General features: G+C 41.9%; 1 protein-coding gene across 1 annotated transcript in view; it reads left to right on the plus strand.

The window, feature by feature from the left end:
* LOC137298962 (macrophage mannose receptor 1-like) overlaps window positions 1-21,121 on the plus strand; it is a 46,720-nt gene that overhangs the window by 20,989 nt on the left and 4,610 nt on the right. Inside the window, exons 20-42 of the mRNA XM_067831390.1 lie at window positions 630-788; window positions 1,566-1,654; window positions 2,617-2,770; window positions 3,522-3,575; window positions 4,537-4,716; window positions 5,303-5,469; window positions 6,121-6,237; window positions 6,483-6,595; window positions 6,724-6,869; window positions 7,862-8,064; window positions 9,298-9,425; window positions 9,950-10,002; window positions 11,318-11,485; window positions 12,492-12,536; window positions 13,292-13,473; window positions 14,302-14,369; window positions 15,832-15,932; window positions 16,602-16,742; window positions 17,342-17,470; window positions 18,061-18,230; window positions 18,540-18,648; window positions 19,294-19,529; window positions 20,621-20,792. Coding sequence (XP_067687491.1) covers window positions 630-788; window positions 1,566-1,654; window positions 2,617-2,770; window positions 3,522-3,575; window positions 4,537-4,716; window positions 5,303-5,469; window positions 6,121-6,237; window positions 6,483-6,595; window positions 6,724-6,869; window positions 7,862-8,064; window positions 9,298-9,425; window positions 9,950-10,002; window positions 11,318-11,485; window positions 12,492-12,536; window positions 13,292-13,473; window positions 14,302-14,369; window positions 15,832-15,932; window positions 16,602-16,742; window positions 17,342-17,470; window positions 18,061-18,230; window positions 18,540-18,648; window positions 19,294-19,529; window positions 20,621-20,792 — 3,084 coding nt within the window. The remainder of the gene's footprint in view (window positions 1-629; window positions 789-1,565; window positions 1,655-2,616; window positions 2,771-3,521; window positions 3,576-4,536; window positions 4,717-5,302; window positions 5,470-6,120; window positions 6,238-6,482; window positions 6,596-6,723; window positions 6,870-7,861; window positions 8,065-9,297; window positions 9,426-9,949; window positions 10,003-11,317; window positions 11,486-12,491; window positions 12,537-13,291; window positions 13,474-14,301; window positions 14,370-15,831; window positions 15,933-16,601; window positions 16,743-17,341; window positions 17,471-18,060; window positions 18,231-18,539; window positions 18,649-19,293; window positions 19,530-20,620; window positions 20,793-21,121) is intronic.

Here is a 21,121-nt window from a genome sequence, read left to right on the forward strand (position 1 = left end):
CAGTGGATTATCTGGTCCAGACTGGATTATTTACTAAGACACAAGAGATGGGCTTCATAGATTGAACCCATGTGAGGAATCGAACACGGGTCTACGGTGTGACCCACAATGAGTACAATGTTTGAAGATTTGGATTATCGGATCACTGGATTATCTGGTCCAGCCTGGATTATTTACGGAGACACCAGAAATGGGCTCCATACATTGAACCCACGTGAGGAATCGAACCCAGGTCTACGGCGTGACCCACAGTGGGTACCATGCCTCCAGCAAGTTGGAATATTACGGAGTGCTGCGTTCAAGAACAACCCAACCAGCCAAGGTCCAATTGTGCAGCAATAATCTTTTAAATGACATTGATAACCTTAACTGGTTACCCTCTCGATCGTGTCTGTGTGGTGATCTCAGATATTGCAAGCATTTTACGTATATGAACGTAAAACCGGCCTATATTTACCAATGCGGATTTGGTTAATATATACTGAACAGCAAAAGAAACGCAAGTTTCGAAAAAATGAAATCTCATAAACGTAAGCGTTGATGTTTAATGTCTTCTATTCAATAGCCTGACAAAAAGTCAGTTGCGTTTCTTTTGTTGTTAGGTTAATAATGCAACTTGTGACTTTCAGTGTATTACCAGTGCGACATCGGATGGCTGGGGTTTGAGAACAACTGTTATTACTTCAACAAGGCTAAACACACCTGGCAGTCTGCACGGGCTTGGTGCCAGAAGGACGATGGAGATCTTCTCAGGATCTCCAACACAGACATACTTGGTTTTGCGAAAGGCAAGTTTTGAACGCCGCTGTTGTGAAGCGCCATTTCACACATGCAGAGTGATTTTATCTATGAGTAGGTTGGATAACGTTTCCACAACCACTTTATCATAAATCAAATACGCGATGACAGTTTGAAGTTAGGGACAATGCAACGATGGTCATCACAGCTTGATGTCAGTGATGGCGTAGATAAGGAAAATCAACGACCAATACAACAGTGTCTTACAAAATAATAGGCACAGCAATGGACTCTCCTGTGACCCCACCATCTCGATTTGAGCATTGCGACAGACATGTAACAGACATGTGACATGTTATGTTTGGGATTGCACTTTCTCAGTTAAGTAGAGATTCTAGTACTTTTGCTTTGTTCAGTCCAATACGGGATTCGAACCCACGCGAGTTAGCCACATAATCGCCAGCACAGAGTCAGCGCCGCAACTGACTTTGTGTAGTCCTCTGTTAAGTGTAAATTGACTACACAATGTCATTTAGAAAGTGGTCAAATGTATGTTATATTTGGGATTACGTACCTGACTCTAAGGTGTGGGTTGGAATCCCGGATGGGGCTCAACCAAACAAGAGAACTAGAATCTGTGCTATGAAGGTGTAATGCCAAATATGACTTGTTACACTTGGCCACTTTCTAAATGGCATTGTGTGCTCCATCTCCTCACAGGCATCCTTTGTGAGACTAGAACTAGAACCAAGAAATACTGTTATTGATTGAAACAGATTCAGGAAGGGTGACATTATCATTACAAACTATTTTTCTTTCTTATGCAGATCACATCGACACCTCCGGAAACTGGTGGGTTGGTTTAAACGACATAAAGCAGGAGGGCGTATTTGTATGGCTTGATGACAAGTCTCCTGTAAGAACGACATCCAGTACTACATACCCATATACAGTAGAATACTTTTATAACGAACACGGATATAACGACGGCTATAGCGAACTGTTTTAAAAGTCCCGAATAAACCACTATATGTTATCATATAAAAAAGTCGTGAATGACGAATTCTCTATAACGAACGTACCGGCAACAACAAGTGCATCCCCTCGAAAGGCCTGTGTATATGCCTCCCCCACACATCGGAAATGTGGACAGAAGCTTTTGATACTCGTAAGACTTTTAAAAATACGATATATTCAATGACGAGTGCGTAGTGACGAGTGACCTGTGTAAGATTACTGACTTTGTAGTGAAAAGAACGTAACATGAATGAATGTACGAATAAACTGAGTAGGAATGTGTTGCTGTATAGTTTGTTTTACTGTTCTTTCAATGGATTTTCGTGAACGGCGAACTACGGATATAACGAACTAATTTCAGTGGTCCCTTGTAGTTCGTTATAAAAGTATTTTACTGTATTATGATTAATTGAGATAATTCAATATTTTTAAATACATATGATTATATTATTAACTTATCTGAAAAATACACGTACAATATTAACTGCCTCAGATGATTGACTTCTATTGTCTCATATTTTATTGCTTGCCGGTTAGCTTAGGGGGAATGGGCGGATATGTGTGTGGGTGGATGTGTGGAGTCGCTTGATGGTCCTTAAATATAGATACTATTTATACACAGCGATGTTGTTCTTCTTGCTTTCCTGTTCAGGTTGTCATACGTTCAGTCTGTAAATATCAAGATCCGGGACCATTTCATGACTAAGTGGCCTTGTCATAATTTCTCCAATCACAAACTTGACTTGGAATGTGTGTCGCTCAAACGTGTGATCTGATTGGATAGAAATATTAGTTCACTCACTCTCCTACTGAGAGGGTATTTACTTACTGTTGTCATGGTAATATCTGTGTTGCATTCAGAGTGGAGTGATTCAGTGGAAACCAGGCGAGCCAAACCAAGATGGTAACGAGGACTGTGTCGGACTATCGATGACGTTTGGGCAACAACTGTACGGCAAGTACAACGACTTCGTTTGCGGCTCGAAACTGAACTTCATCTGCGCCAAACCCGGGAGTAAGTACTCGTCACTTCATAAAGACCTTTTGTACAATGTGTACAAATATTTTTACTTTTATTAACAATCATTGTCACAGAAAGGAAAGATCCGATGGAGTCTAGGCATCGTTATTAAATCTGCTGTATATACATTAATATTAATTATATACAATAAAAATATTTTAGAAATTCTTCGGATCAGTGCTGGACCCCAATGATTCGTTTATCCCGGCAAGATTGTATTTTGAAAGTGAGAGTTTAGTTTAACACCGCATTCAGCAACATTCCAGCTATATAGCGGCGGTATGTAAAAAATCAAGTCTGGAAAGACAATCCAGTGACTGGCAGCATGGCATGTGTCAACCACGTCAACGGGCCTGACCACCCCAGCCCGTTAGTCGTCTCTTACGATAAGCATGGGTTACTGAAGATCAATACTAACCCAGATCTTCAGTGGTGGTGAAGTCAGGAGTAACAAGGTTTCATTTCATGTATTTGTTAATCTTGTCACACCAAGATGGTATAGCAAGTTGATAGAGCAAGGGTAGAACCGTGCATGCTTGGCCTAATCGCAAATACCCGGTATAAAGACGGGTTTTCTGTTTTCATGTAGTTCTCTTGACCCATGACATTTCTTTTGGTACAGAATCGGGATTCATAATTTTCTACTCTATGAGTTATATATTTACATGTTTTAATACCAGTGAAATTTATGTGAACTGTGAAGAAGTAATGAAGTCTATTTCTAAAATATTCTCATTTTTAACAGATAAAGTTGGAGCTACATCTCTACCTCAGACAACATCGCCAAAGTCTGTTCCAGGTAGGTGTTTTCACTTAAAAGCACCTCATAGGCAGCTGGTGTTGCATACTCGCCAGGGAAAAGAGATGGAATTTCTTGTCCACATCAATCCATTGACGTGGATATTAATGTTTGGGATTCGAGCATATTTTTTGTGGAAGTACAATATAAGAACACAAATTTCCGACTCCATAGCAACCTTATTTACATACACAGTGTTTCTCTCTGTTTTTTATTCTTAATATATACTGAACAGCAAAAGAAACCCACGTTTCGCAAATATAAAATCTCATAAAAGTAAGCATTCAGGTTTATGTCTTCTATTCAAAACCTGACAAAATTGTCAGAGGTGCGTTTCTTTCGCTGTTCAGTATATTTTTGTCTATGTAAGCTGGCATTTCGTAACAGTATCCAATGCACATTTGTGAAATACGTGTTAACGTTTCCTGTTGATAAAAGAGAGGTGTAATTGTTTTCTGTATATAAATACACCCATGAAATAATGTTTGCACGGCACCTGGGAGTCACAGGTGGCCCTTTTGTCTACGCACCTGGGAGTCACAGGTGGCCCTTTTTTCTACGCACCTGGGAGTCACAGGTGGCCCTTTTGTCTACGCACCTGGGAGTCACAGGTGGCCCTTTTGTCTACGGCATTATAGTTTGTTGTTGCATTCCTATGATCGAATCCCTGATTCCCACCTTTGAGCACCATACCGTGATCACTTTTGACAGGACCCAGATTTTCGAAGCTCTGATAGGGATAAGATAGTCTTAAGTGACACACATTAACATAAACGTACGACTATCTTAACCCTAAGGAGCTTCGGAAATCTTGGAGCAGGAAACTGGATCCTTGTTCTTCTTGAACGTGTTAGAACCGTCCCCATGCTGATGACGTCTTAATGGTCAAAGACCCGCATCATCTCTGGCTCCCCCCACCTCACTCACTTACTCACTCACTCCAGTTAGCTTCTGCTTTCAGCCGGCTACACATACCATTGTCCCCGGAACTGGCGTAACTACCGCGGATCCTGCTACTATTTTGCCTGGGGCACTGGCTCATGGGACAACTCCATCAAACAGTGCGGATACCAAGGATCCAAACTCGCTAGCATTATCGACGATGGAGAAAATAAGTTTGTCTACTCCATGATCCCGAAAAGTAAGTAAGGATCGAAAAGTAAGTAAGAATCGAAAAGTAATGAAGGATCGAAAGTAATAGTCGAAAAGGTCTTCTGCAACCCATGCATGATGAAATGCAACTAAATAGCTCGTTACTTGGATGTCCTCGAAACCAGATTACGTGGGAGACTGCTCACGACATCAGTCACTTGTTTGTCACTTGTTTGTCACTTGTTTATCATATATTTGTCATATCCAGAGTCTATTATTTACGTCATATGTTTGGACAAGTGCCGAATATCGCGTATATCGCGCTTCTGGTTACTCGAAATATTAATATGGGATCAACCTGTAAGAAAAGGTCCCTTTTTATCATTTTATCATCTCACAACTCATACAAGCAGCATTGAAATGAGACCTTGAGATCCAGTCGGCCGATTTAACGGATATTTTAGTTGTAGAATGTGACCCACTCTACTTGCGTGTTCATGCACGAGGCGGTGAGCTGGTGACAGTGTTCGCTCGTCTGGGCAAACGCCATTTCAGTCAGCCCCTCTTGCGATATTGCTGAAGTACTGCGCAACCGTAAAACCATGACCACTCACTGTCTCAATCTTTATACGCAGGTTTAGCCAAACACAGCAATTTCGTATGGATAGGCTTGAATGATAGAGTTCTAGAGATGAAGTTTGCTTGGGAGGACGGCCAGCCTGTGTCTTACACCCACTGGGCCAAGAACGAGCCCAACAACTGGATGGGTCATGATGAGGACTGTGTTGCCATGTCGGCGGACGTGAGTACATCCATTAAGTTAGCAAAGTTAATACCGATGATGAAGTATCAAACGTTATGCGTATCAACGTGGTGTTTACTACACACTGCGACGTTAAGGTGTAGGTTCATGCAAAAAGTTGTGATCCATATACATGTATGATTCATTATTGACTCACCAACGTCTAAAATGCGCACCAAGCAACAAGTTAACACCGACTCAGTAACAGAGATCCCCGCACCAGAAACACATGTGTATTAGTCATTTTGGTTGCTGGATCCTTAACGTCCCGAGATCAATAAAGTGTATCTCTGTCTTGCTTTCCTCATGTTATGCGGTTCTCGCAATATATTCACGCTTGCCGTAATGTCCCCAAGCATTCATTTATTGTACCAACTGCGTAAATTATGTTGATCCTATGGGCCAAAAAGTACCTTATATTTTGTAATTGATGATACAACAACCGGTTTCTGACCACCACCACCCCACATCCACCCCCATCCCTGGTACATGTGTATAAATTTGCTGACCCCCAGAACAAAATGGGTGACCCCTTAAAATCATCATTTTAATTACCCACTTCCCTTAGCCATGAATTAGGCACGGTCCCTTATGAGAATTGACGTTCATGGATGACTAAATGCCACTGAGAGCTTCGTGTTCGTTTCGTAGTATCCGGCCTGGCAAGACCGGACGTGCGAAGACAGACTGAGCGGGGCCGTGTGCAAGAAACCGATGACAATCTTACCCAACTCCCAGCTCGAACTCAGCAATGGTTGCCAGGGCTCAGTATGTACTCCTGGGCTTGATACTGTACGCTTGATAAACATGGTAAACGAGAGCTGGTCAAACATCATTCAAGTCACTCAAACATCGCTCAGGTCAAACTGCTGATATTTAGCCCTTCACTCTCTACTGGCCCCTACAAATGTGCCAGCTAGCAACTAGACAGGTCGATACTAGGCGCGATAAAACTGAATTATTTCTTTATAGTATTATATATGTATGTTGAAACACCTTTCCTTCTCGTCCAGCAACTCGGCCTCCATGCAACATGTTATGACTTCCAGTGGGTACCCAAATCGTGGCGGGATGCAGAGAAAGCTTGTATGGCTAACAAAGGTCACCTTGCCACCATTACTGGCACGTAAGTCCGTGAGATCCAACAATGTCTAATTAAAAACGTCGAGGCCAAGGATAGTATTTATTCTGCTCAGAAGAATTACTTTACATAAACGATGTACTGAGTTTAGCTGTAGAATGTTCTATTTTCAGTCATGTTCAAGCCTTTCTGGGCGCCGAGATGCTGGTAAAGCCTACAGCGTTCTGGGTGGGACTGAGTGATGTGGACAGCCCTGGAACGTACCAATGGTCAAGCGGTCAGGCCTTAGATTTTACAGCCTGGTACGAGACTCACACTGGTAAGGACAATGAGAACAAACGAACGAAAAGTCCTAATAAAAAACATTTTTTTCACACAGAGGTCACATGTCATACCTTTTACAAACCTCTGTTCTAATACAGCCATATTTCTCGGTTCTCATAAAATCCCCTAGCGGCAAAAAGTCGCAACGGGAATTATCTCCCTTCTTTCTATCCAATCAGAACACGTGTTACATCGACTTTGATCCAACTTCACAAAAACAAGCAAATGTGGATCCACAAATATCCCTCCTCTGCCGACGACTTGTGTTAATGTGACACACAGGACATTTAATGGCTAACTTGTTCGTTGTCAACGAGGGCGATGGAGACGCCATGATCCGTCATAACACGACTGAGTTCTGTCTTGAAGAAAGATTTGCGCATCGCGCTGGTGAAGAGGCTCTAGTTTTCCCGAAGCGTACAGAAATTGCCGTTTCCTTACGAATAATCATTTTCAAAACAACGTCGCTGATTGTGATTGCGCAACTAAATCTGATTGCAACTAATCACGAATCCTGAGCACTCGTGCCGTGAAAGGGCCGTAAAGGAAGACTCGTAGGAGGATATAACAAGTGACCTCTGCAGGAAGAGAATGAATATAATGAAATAAGAGTTCACCAATGAAATTTAACTTATGCATATGAAACCTTTACCTTGAGATTCACTATTCAGCCACAGCATAAACATTGATGAGAATTTCTGCTTTGCTCCTTATGTACTGTCACTTTTGGGAAAACTATACAACTATTAACGTTAAATAGAGCCTTAAGACAAAGAATAATACGCTAGCATCAAATACCTTAACCTTGTGGCGACGTGAAAAGGATGTATTACAACGTCAGGTCACAAAGTTTCCAATAGCTGTAGTATACCCGTAGTTCGTTATAATGAAACATATTAGTTGAATAGAAATATTTATTGAAATATACAGTCAACACTGTAAACGTGTTCGCCATAAACGTAGTGTAATGTCTATTTTTGTTTTCAGGCAACGAGAGAAAAACGTGCGTTGGTATCCGAGCTGGCCACCCTGCCGGACTGTGGGAAAATCACAACTGTACCGACCACCGACCCTACATCTGCGAGTACCCTCGGAAGGGCTACACCACCGCCTTGACCCCGCCCCCTACCACGCCCAGCCCCCTACCGTGTCCCAGGAACTGGCATGGTTACAATGATATGTGTTATAGGGTAAACCTACGTTCAGTGTTTGCAATACTTTATTTTGCTGTCGCTCACTGGCTTTAAAATCTACAGGCCCCTAATGAAATCCGCAGGTCTATTTTGACAAACCAATAAAAATAAAATAACACTATTTCTACAAAAATCAATTAGCGAACCCTATGGTGCAGAGAGACGGTTTTAATTTGATAAAGACTGGTGCTGACATTCCTGTGCGCAAAGCGCTGAAATATCATGGATTGAAACAAAGTTATCGTAACATGATGGATATGGATCATAAAAGAAAACAAACAAGAGAACGATTCCAGTTATAAAAAAGCAGATAATTTACTGAAGACCACAAGGGCCTGCAGATATTTGAAACTGCTGGCCCGATACAGTAACGACCGGCGCAGGGCCTTTGGGCAGGCGGTTATTTCGAACGCTGCCTACGTTAGCATATGTGGTGATAGATAAGTGTCGATACGTGGACTATGGCATTCAGCAATATTCCAGCTCGTCTGAAAACAATCCAATATGGACCTAACATTAAACTGTTCTGGTGCGACTGTCCCTGTACATAACATTTTCCCTGACAGAGTGTGCCTGTTCTGTATCACTGTACCCTTATATTTTATTATTTACCCCACAATCAGCTGAGTGTGTGAGTATAATTTCACGCTGATTTTAGCAATATTTCAGTAATATCACGGCGGGGAACACCAGGAATGAACAGGTGTTCACATGTGGTGATCGAACTCGGGTCTTTGGCGTGACGAGCGAACGCTTTGCTCACTAAGCTAGCCCACCGCCTCAACATTCAGCTGATAAGGAAAAGGCTTTCTCTTTTTTTCTGTACCTGCATATAACATTTTCCCTGGAGAAGTGTGTTTTGTGTCACGGTATAAAATATTTTTTCCATATGGTATGTGAATTTTTTGTTTTCCCTGAAGGTACCTTGAAACTAAAGTCTGTTCTGTATGACTGTACAGGGACCTGTACGGGTTCCCCTCTTCCGTGTACCTATATATGATGTGTGACCTGTCTATTATGTTTCCCTTGACGGTACAGGGACCTGTACCGGTACCCCTGTTCCATGTACCTATATATTAAGTGTAACCTGTATATTATGTTTTCCTTGACAGTACAGGGGACCTGTCCCGATCGATACATCAAGTTTGACCCGTAGGAGCCTGTTCCGATACCCATGTTCTGTGTACCCATATATCACATGTGACCTGTGTATGATGTTTTCTCTGGCAGTACTTCGGGGGGAAGGCGTACCCGATGAAAACGTGGACCGAGGCGAGGGACTTCTGTCGCGGGTTGGGCGGCGACCTTGTCAGTATAGCCAACTCAACTCTCGAGGACTTTTTCCACCAAATTGTATGGTAAGCTGATGCTGTTAGGAGACCAGGGTGTCACCTTAGTGATAGTCTTAAGTCTGTGTTGCGGTCAGATTAGCAAAGGTGGCTTTGTACAAAGGTGCCCAAGATCGTTGCTTGGCACTCGCCATCTCTTCCTTTAAGGAGGTGATAGGGTAGCCCAACGGTTGAAACATTCGCTCGTCACGCCAGAGACCCAGGTTTGATTCCCTATATGGGTACACTGTGTGAAGCCCATTTCTGGTGTTCCCCGCCGTGATATTGCTGGAATATTGATTAAAGCTTCGTAAAACCATACTCAATCGCTCTTCCTTTAAGGCATTCGGGGTCCGGCTTCCCGACGTGGGCACAATGTGTGAAGCTCATTCGTGGTGTCACTTGTCGTGTTATTGCTGAAATATTGCTAAAAGCGCCGTAAAACCCAACTTACTCCCCTCATATCATTCTGAACGTGAAAGAGACATACGTAACTGAAATTATGAAAGTGAGTGACCTCATACTCGACTAAAGAATGTCTTTTGTATTTACAGGAACGGAACTTGGTCTTTCTGGATTGGACTGAATGATCGAGATGTAGAAGACGGTTTGTATATATGTGAACCTTTTAAGAACGTAGCCACCGTGTAGAGTTACGTCCCTTAGATTACACAGGAACCTATGATCGTGGTTTCGAATGAAAAACGCACATTTATTTGGTTTCTTGGTTTGTCAGCACCATACAAATGTTCATGGGATTAAGAGGATAAAGGACAAATGTTTCGAAGCTGTCTTAGCGCTAAGATAGTCATAACTGCCATACATGAACATTAACTTACGATTATCTTAGCTCTAAGAGAGCTATGAAAATCAAAGCCCTACACCCTTACGCAACTTGGAACCAATGACAAGCGTCAACCAAGTCAGCGAGCCTGACCACTCGATCCCGTTAGTCGCCTCTTGCGGTAAGCATGGGTTGCTGAAGATCTGTTCCGATTCTCACGAGTGTTAGTAACGAAGTGTGAGGTATTTTTGAAAACAGTGCTAAGCACAACCCAATCAACCGAGAGCTGTGCTAACCACAACCCAATCAGCTGAAAACAGTGCTAAGCACAATCCAATCGGACCCTGTTTTAGGCATATACTTTAAACTATAGTGTAACGAAACGAAAGGCGCACTCAGTTTAGTTCGTTATTACTATAGTTCGACATACGCATTCCTACTATACATTTGTTCGTTGTGAGATTGTGCCTTATATGCGTAGTCTAATGTTTAAGTGAATCTAGTAAGTGACATGTTGTTTTGTTTTTAATAATGTTTGAAAGATTGTTATGTCTTCTTACTGATGGTCCGGCAGTTTGGGTGATTATGATTATGTAACATTGAAGATCCGGTGAAAATTAATCCTCGACTAAGGGGATCAGACTGAAAGAGGACTAACGGGATCGGACTTGCTGACTTGGTTGACACAATCATGGTAACCCAATTGCGTCTGTCGATGTTCATGCTGTTGATCACTGCATGTTGTACAGACTCAATAATATGCAAAACACTGCCATATAGTTGGTGTGCTGTAAAATATCGAAGAAACCAACATTAAGTGAAAATGTTGAAAAAAAGAACTACCTGTCCCGGTGAGGTATGAGTTGTACACACTTATCTCCTTACCACGAACCCGTAAAGATCCGGGTTAGAATTAATATTCAGTAAGCTGCACTTGTTTTAAGATTCGACAAAAGGAATCAGATAGTCAGACTCACTGACGTGGTTGACACAAGTCATCGTATCCCAACTGCGTAGATCGATGACCATGTTGTTGATCACAGACCGCCGTTATATAGCTGGGCTATTGCTGGCTAAAACTGAACTCAGTCATCACACTGCCATAGTGAAATATATCAGCTGTACCTATTCACCTTAGGGTACCAGTGGACGGACGGATCTCCATTCGGCTACAGCAACTGGGCTAAAGGGGAACCCAACAACCTGAACGCCCAGGAGGACTGTGTGGAATACAGCTTCGTCTCCAACGTCTGGAACGACTTCTACTGCTACACGGTGAAACGCTACATGTGTCAGATCCAGAGAGGTGGGGTCCCTTATTCCAATGAAATATATATTGTAGTTTCTTGACTGAACTTATTTCCTTCTGGATAGGCTTGGACACCACGAGATAAAAGATCAATGATAATAACTGCATGTTCAGCTAATCTCCTAAACGGACATGTGTCATTCACATTTCGCAAGTCATGAATTCTCATGTAATGTCTGTTTCCCCACTGTTCACACTTGTAAGTTTAATTGAGCCATTGTGACGCGAAACACATGTGACGTTACATCACACCGTTATGGCACCTTGGTGTACGTACAGACCAGGGGTTCCTTTCACAACGCATCCTTTATTAAGCCTAACCTTAACTCCCATTCTTTATCACTGCACTTAGGACCTTAGACTTAGGTAACCTTAGTGCAGTGTTAGAGAATGTGAGTTAGGGTTAACCTTAGTAAAGGTTGCATTGTGAAAGGAGACCCAGGAGTCGTATTTAAAGTTTTTAGACTTCAAAGTTACTCCCGAATGGAGAAAAAACTGAAATACAGATAATTTTGTGAAAATTACTTTAAAGTTCGAGTATTGTCTCAGCAGTTTGTGAGAACTTACGAAATAAAAGAAACACGGCCCCAAGTTTAGTTGGTTCTCTGCTCCGTTCGTAGGGCTACGCCATTCGTATGCCTGTGGTAACTATAAAGGTACGGCATGTAACGTTATGAATGCCTTGTGGATTGGAACCCAGCTTAGGAGACCTGCATGGCTTTATATGACTCGGCGACTGAATAAATTACACAGTTACATTGTTTAATTAATAATGGTAAACCTATATACATGTAGTATATAACTGTGTGTAAAACCATAATTGCAAGACCTCTCCAAATTCTTGCTCTTTATAAAATATTATCCGCTATATGACAGTGAAACCATATTATGAAAGTCAATGTTGTCTATGTAATATTCTATTCAATTCTATTACATCACATGTCTCATATTAATTAAAGGAATGCAAAGTACTATTTTATGTCAATCTACACTTTCCTTGTAGGTGTCCAAATCTCTACAACACCGACACCACCAGCAGCCTCGACATGTACGTCTACTTCAACATAGCCTATCACCCAATACGATGTATTGTGAGTGAGGGAATGAGTTTAGATTTTCGCCGCTTTTAGCAATATCCCAGTAATATCACGGCCGGTGACAGCAGGCTTGAGCTTTACACATTGTATCCATATGGGAAATCGAACCCGGGTCTTTGGCGTGACGAGTTAATGCATTAACCACGAGGCTACCCCACCGCCCGACAGTGTATAGTATAAAGACTACTAGCAGCCACATATCCTATTCACACAAACCCACATGCACGCACACACACACACACCACACACAACCCCCTTCTTTTAATGGGACAGTGGGTTAACCAAGTGTCATAAACTGTAGCTCGTCATTCCCAAGACCTTTATACGACTTAGAAAATACAGAAAATTATTAAAATGTGTTACCAAATATAGTAAAATTCCTTATTTACAGGATCACTGGATAATTGCGTGTTTCTTCCCGAGTTACTCAATAAATGAAACCTGATAAAATTGCATAATTGATATATAATCTTGATTTAACTGGTAATAGAATCGTTATGTAATCAATGATTCTGCTTCAATAACTTGATGACAAAACTTGTTGAATTACTTAGTAATAGAACCCTACTCATTCAATGATTCTGCTTGAATAACTAAATGTCAGGTCCAGCTTTAATTACAGACATATACGAACCTAACAGAACAACTGATTTATTCATTCATTGTATTACTCGTTAGAAGATCCCGATTTCAATCTTTGATTCAGCGACCCTGTGTAAAGGCAATGGTACCTGGTACTACTACAACAAACACTGTTATATGTTGAGTCCACTAAACGGGACAGACGCCCACAAGTCGTGGTTCGAAGCCCAGAGGTACTGCATGGCAGCTGGGGGCGACCTGGTCAGCATGCACAGCCCTGATGATAACGCCTTCTTTACCGCCTTGGTAAGTGGAAACAAACTGTCTCAAAAGGACAACGTGGGATAAGGGCCCTTTTTGGTCAGTTGACCAAAACTAATTTATTACAAAAATGAAATAATTTAGTTCAAATCTCGAGAAATTGTTAGGAGATGCCATCCACTTTATTTTATATATTCATATGAATGATTACTGACTTATAATAATACTAAGTACATTTTGGATTACACGTTTTGTAAAGGATTTACGTCGAACCTCGTTCATCCAGAAGCTTCCGTTTTCCAGTTTGCCTGGTTATCTGAGGTCGGGTAAACCGTTAAACTGAATTTGATAGACACTTTTCTTAGATATTTCAGCAACAACAAGACCCAAGATGAGTTTTCTACCAGTACATTCATTTTTTAAAACTTTTGCCATTTATCTTGCACCATTGTTGTCAGAAAAGAGCGAAGGCGAATTCCGTATTGTACTCTGTTTTCCGTAATGCGTTCGTATCCATTTCCGTAATGCGTTCGTATCCATTTCCGTAATGCGTTCGTATCCCCCATCCATTTCCGTATTGCGTTCGTATCCCCTATCCATTTCCGTAATGCGTTCGTATCCCCCATCCATTTCCGTAATGCGTTCGTATCCCCTATCCATTTCCGTAATGCGTTCGTATCCCCTATCCATTTCATGTTTCTTGGTTGCCCGCACCGTATATGTGCCTGTGGGTTTCACCAAATTCATTCATTTGCACCACTTGCAATCCCAGGAATGCCATTTAAACCGGCTTAAAACATTCAACTCTCTCATCCTAGGAATTTCAAAACCTGATGAACTTTGTGATGTTTTCTTTCGTTGTTGTTGTTGCAGACATCCAAAATATTCCACAGACAGCAGTTTTGGATTGGTTTAAACAACCTGGATATGACTGGCTATCAGTAAGTCAAAAGAGTCAACCACCTCGATGCTTGAATGGATAGAGCGTTTGTCGGAATAGTGTGCGGCCGTAGGTTCGATTCCCTGACCACATGATGCCGTGAGATATACAGGATACTTGATGCTACTCTGCCTTCGTGACTGAGTTGGGTGTCGATGTTTAAATCATGGCATGGTATCCGTGGTTGATAAAATCCTTTCGGCATGTGTCCAGGGTAATATAAAAGCAGGCACAGGCAAAGTCACGCACACACTCACGGATATGGAGGTCACACAAACCTAGAAAACTAAACGCCATTGCATGATTAAGCCTAATGGATGCAACTGTGCTCAACGAATCCCAGCGCCTTGGCAATGTTCATGCATGTAAGTAACACTATGTACATGAGCTGATGTGACTGAGTTTGAATGCTAACAGTAATGGCAAGCAATGCAGGTACATGTAATTGTGTGTCAAATATAGGAGAGAACACGCCTCCGATGCTTTGGTAGACAATGTAAAGCCGCAGGGATTTCCCAACCCCGATGGTTTTACATTGTCTACCAAAACCGAGGAGAAGTGTTTTCTCTAACATACATACCGTCAGTGATGGGTATTTGCAATGTAGGTGCTCATAAATGAAGCTACATAACAATACCTGAAGCGCAAGTAAAATCAATGTAATACTATGACCATGAATAGATAATTCAACCCCACTTCTTTCGTTTGCCTTCAAATCTAAGAGCTGCAGTTCTAATCTTACTTGGGAAGACGTTTGCACTTTGAACTTAATCTTGAACGATATTTTGCAACTGACTTCAAATACTCATGTATAATTTTAATGTTGATGTTCACATAGAGTTAAAAACAGCTCATTACAAATAGTAAAACTTGGGAAGAGGTCTTACTTACAAAACGAAAACCTCAAATGCGGTTATTCTGGCAAAACAAGAGATCACCTAATACATAGTGAGAAGAAAACACGAGGTTCATATGGAATATTTAAAACAAGCATGTACATCTCATTGTGCTTGATGGCGAATTACAAGCGGTCTGATGCATCTAATTGTGCTCGATGGCTAATTACAAGCGGTCTGATACATCTCATTGTGCTCGATGGCAAATTATAAGCGCTCTGATGCATCTAATTGTGCTCGATGGCTAATTACAAGCCCTCTGATGCATCTAATTGTGCTTCTTGGCTAATTACAAGCGGTCTGATGCATCTTATTGTGCTCGAAGGCTAATTACAAGCGGTCTGATACATCTCATTGTGCTCGATGGCTAATTACAAGCGGTCTGATACATCTAATTGTGCTCGAAGGCTAATTACAAGCGGTCTGATGCATCTAATTGTGCTCGAAGGCTAATTACAAACAGACTGATGCATCTCATTGTGCTACCAGGCTAATTACATTGCATGTACATTTCATCGTGCTTGAAGGTTTCCAGATATTTCACATATTACGTTCTCTGCTCACTAGGTGGTCTGACGGCAGCCCTGTACAGTTCCTTGATTGGCAGGTTCGTCAGCCAAATGATGGACTTGGCGAAAAGAGATGTGTCTACCTGGACAGCTACTATGGTGAGACTTTTCTTTAGTGCCAAGAAGGAATGGATTTAATGGTTATTTCGGTTATATTTCAAATCTTCATAGTGATATTACACGACCTGAAAACACAGGTCGTAGGTCCATGAACACGTGTCAAAGAGTGAGTGAGGTTTTAGTTTTGAGGTGTTAGGTTTACTACGCTTACGATACCAATTTGGGGAATCAAACCTGGCTCTTCGGTGTCACGTGAAAACGCTTTAACCACCAGGCTACCTCCACCGCACACCTGTCACAGACAAAAAGATTGTCCCGCTTCTTTTCTTACACTATAATTGTACAGCGACTGAGTATGGTACTGCGGCTTTTAGCAATATTGCATCAATACAGCGGTTTCATACATTGTATCGGAATCAAACACTGATGTGGAATGTCATGTCTTTTTGTGCAATCGAACTTTCTTTTCAACACATCTTCACATGGAGACCAACTATCCATTCTATGGATACAACAGACACATACTATGATCCTCTTATCTGTAAAACATATATCATCGGTTCCCAACTGCGCAGATCGACGCCCATGCTGTTGATCACTGGATTGACTAGTCCAGACACGATTACTTACAGACCACGGTCATATAGCTGACATATTGCTGAGTGTGGCGTAAAACTAAACTCACTTGCTATTATCTGTACCTTTCAGGCACGTGGTACGACCAGAATTGCAATGACATCATGGGGTTCATATGTCAGAAGTTGCCATGGAAGACAGCACCCGTAACTCCAACCCCGACGGCGGTAGTGCAGGGAGGATGTCCACCCGGTTTCAGCACCTTCTCCAGATGTAAGTCATCTGTATTAGCAGAAGTAAGGGGACTAAGGATTTAACACATCAGTGTCACTTGACCGATCACTTCATACGGGGTAGGGTGGGTGAGGAGAGAGGCTTAGCGCTTGTTCTATATTGTTACTTCTTTGGAATTTCCGAGTAATTTGGGGAAATATCTACCTGTAATACTGACCACGTTTAGTGGTACCACGGGTATTATATGATGAGATTGGGCTGCTGGAAATATATTGACATAACTTCAGTTTCAACATCTGGTGTATTTACGAAGATTTAGACTACTAAATGCCTACATTCGAGAGCAATAATAACCATGAACACTGCCATTTTTATAGTAGAGTTATTTGATAACGTGTTTGTATTGTTTCCACGTGCAATACCAATCATAATTGTCTTGGATGAAAGACAGCAACATTCTGAAATCAATCGTTCGATCCATTTTCAAATATGCTGATAAATTTCATAACCTTTAGGTTTTGCTTCTGTCGGATTTCCAGATCTTATGTCACGAACGGCACCGACATTTTCTTTTCATTGAAATACTAACAAGTCTCCATATTATCATTGTGCCCTTCATGACATGTTATGCGTTTCAGCTCACCGATGCTACATGGTGGGAGGGACGGTAAAGCAGCAATACCTCAACTGGACAGACGCAAACGCTACGTGCCAGGCAAAGGCTCCTAAGGCAACTCTGGCCATAGTGTCCACGAATCTGGAAAATAGTAAGGATTAAAAATTATTTTCTTTTGAGAACATCTTATAGATTTCAACATATAAGTGAGCGAATTTGTGCTCAACTTCTCAGTAAAGAGAGACCTTTATCAACTGAATAGCTGATGGGATGTAGTGTGTGTGTGTGTGTGTGTGTGTGTGTGAGAGAGAGAGAGAGAGAGAGAGAGAGAGAGGGGGGGGGGGGTGAGTGAGTGAGTACGGTTTTTAGCAATGGTCCAGCAACATCACGGCGGGAGACACCAGAAATGGACATCACACATTGTACCCTTGTGAGTAATGGAACCCGGGTCTTCGGCGTGACGAGCGAACGCTTTAGCCACTTGCCCACCCAAACTACGAGTTTGGTGGGATGCAGAACCCAATGAAAACACGTGTTCGATCCCCCCCCCCCCCCCCCCCCCCCCGGGAATATTGGTAAGTGTCGCTTAAAACTAAACTCACACAGATGCACGTGTCTTTTATCTCGCGGGTGTATTCTGAGGCGATGGAATATGTACATATGGTGCATTACGGATAATATATTAATATCAGTGGCACCATCAATGGCGACAACTGTTAATCACAACTCGGTCTTTCACAGAGTTCCTGACAACGCTGTTACGGGGTGTTTCCACTCAGGTATGGATCGGGCTTATGGACAGGACGACGAACGGCCGCTACATGTGGGTGGACAGTTCAGAGGTAGTGTTCACCCATTGGGCACCCGGTCAGCCGGATGAAGATATCACTGATGATAAGATAGAACATAGAGTAAGTTGCTTCACTATATATGTAGCCGCTTTCTGAGAGAGAGAGAGAGAGAGAGAGAGAGAGAGAGAGAGAGAGAGAGAGAGAGAGAGAGAGAGAGAGAGAGAGAGAGAGAGAGAGAGAGAGAGAGAGAGAGAGAGAGAGAGAGAGAGAGAAGGGAAATTTTGGCAATGCGCTTTCGAAAATATCATTGCACAATGTTGTCCAATGAAAGACATAAACTAAACATAACTGTTCCTCACAGCAGTCACCCCGCACTCACTCACTCACTCACTCACTCACTGTCTGTTACAATGTTCACTGTGTCCACAGCGTGACTGTGTGATGATGTGGACACACCCAACAGGGAAATTCCAGGCTGGGGGATGGGATGACTACTTCTGTGATGCCAAGAGAGCATACGCCTGCAGTGTAGCCAAAAGTAAGTTCTTTCGGGAATGAGATTCAATGGTAACGCATCACTTTAAAAAGTCGGTATTAAGACAGACATTTTGCTCTAATCCCATGTATAGTGTAAATACTATTTTGCCCTAAATTACTATAGTTAAAGCACAAGAACACTTGTGTATTTTTTAATATGACATTATACACCAGTGTTATAGGATTGTATAATAAAGGGACGGGACATACTTAAGGACAAAGGGGTAGGATTATATTTAAAATATAATAAAATGTGCCTGAAAATTCTGTTGGAAAAAAAGGTAATTGTCAGCAATTACTCTAAGTATTGCAAGATATTTTTCTGTATAAAATACAGTGGAACCTGCCAAACCGGCATCTATCCAATCCGGCAAGTTGTCAATACCTGCATACATTCTCAACCCAATCCATGGCTTGTGCATTTACCATCGGCTGAACAATCCAGCATCTTGATTCTTCCTTCAGTACCAATGAGTGCCGGTTTAGACAGATTCCGTTGTATTCAGGCACAGGTCTTGATTGAAATACTCATCAGGTTATTAGGTGGTGGAACCACGTTATCTTCAAATGCAATCCACACATCTGTCACCACACGTACGCACTCACTTTCTCACTTTACCAATCTTACGGTGCTTGCATGTTGCAGTAACTTCGTATCCTAGTCCTACTCAGAGCACTGCGGGCTGCAGCAACGGCTACATCAACTACGGCAACAGCTGCTACAAGGGCTACACCACCCCTAAAACGTGGACGGACGCTCAGTTTGCGTGCGGTGCTGATGGTGGAAACCTCGTCTCTATAAATGATGCTTTTGAGGCGTCCTTCGTTGACTTGATAGTCGCAGGCCAAGGCATATCTTGGATAGGACTGAATAATCTCGAGGTACATAAGTCAAAACATGGATTACACAACAGTCTCCTTTCCTGTTCACTGGGTTCCGTCTTATTGCGCAACATGTTTTAGATTTTCATTTACCTGGATACATAATTATTAATCAGTATGATTTCATGCGTCTTGTGACTTGCCACACTACGCTCCTTCCCACCCTTGCCAACACCCTTGCAAAACCTGGAAATCGTGGAAATCTCCCGACGAGGTTCTGCCGCTAAAAAACTATGGGGGTCGGGTACGGAACTCAGACGATATCAATCTCATGCGTTACAGAACTACATTGAATAAGCGTAAAAACGCAAAGTAGGTGTAACCAGTGATCGAGATACAGTATGAATCATTTCACGACCTTATCAAACAGGGCCAGTCTGTGATTACTTAGTAAAAATGCCTAAACATCGACATAAAATATAGCCATAGTGTTATTAAGTTTATAATTAAAATTCATTTGTGAAAACCGTTTTCTTATGAAACAAGGAATTGGAATCCAGTGTAACCAGAGTTTTGTGGTGTCTTTTCTCACTTTCACACGAGAAAGTTTGGATCGGCTGAAAAATAGGCCATTGTCTGAATTGGTTAATGAGACCCATGTTTCGTTGTGGGGAGCGATGGGATAGTCTTGTGGTAAAGGTGTTGCTACCATGAAGGTCCAGGTTCGATTTCCAACATGGGTAAAATGTGTGGATCCTGTGTTTGGTGTCCCCTGCCATGATATTGCTGAAAGCGGTGTAAAACTAAAAAAGAACTATTTTCTAAGTGTTGCATCCGTTAACCTCCAGTTACACTTTACCAACATATTTCATTGTGGTAAGAAAGATTTATATGATTTATTTGTCCTATGTTTTCGACTCAGATGTTTTATTTGTAAATAAAGTTCAGGTACTCAAAATTGTGTAGTTAGATGGGATTTTTTTTCTTTATCGAAAACCGCCGTTAGCGTCAAATCCTAAAATTATTCATTGTGCATGGTACATACAACAACTCTGAATTTCAAAACTATTGTGGCCTGGAGACAAATTTGAATTTTAAAATGTCGAGATGTAATAATATGGTAATATTATTGTGTGTACACCGTGTTTCAGGACAACGGGCACTTCACATGGACGGACAAGTACCCTGTCCAGATGACCAGGTGGGCTTGGAAGGAACCGTCCACAGGACCAGGGGAAGGTTGTGTCCTGGAGAAATGGAACTTCATGTGGAACAATACCAACTGTACCAGCAGCCACAAATACATCTGCAAGATACACCTGGGTCAGTATACGTTCACCATAATATGTGCTGATCTTTTTTAAGAAAACACCTTGCAAAATGGCCACGGATACATCTCAGTCAATGCTCAGCAAAGCGCTCATAGATACATTTGGTGTAGTGGACGCCTAGGACATTAGTCACAGATACATCTGAGTCAGTGGATGCTCAGTAAAACAGTCATGGATACATTTGCTTTAGTGAACGCCATGCAAAATAGTCACGGATACCTCTCAGTCAGTTCTCAGCAAAACAGTCATTGGTGCATTTGCTTCAGAGGACGCCTACCAAATTTGTCACAGATACATCTCAGTCAGTGATCAGAAAAACAG

Source organism: Haliotis asinina, chromosome 10, assembly GCF_037392515.1.
Source record: "Haliotis asinina isolate JCU_RB_2024 chromosome 10, JCU_Hal_asi_v2, whole genome shotgun sequence".
Taxonomy (NCBI): domain Eukaryota; kingdom Metazoa; phylum Mollusca; class Gastropoda; order Lepetellida; family Haliotidae; genus Haliotis; species Haliotis asinina.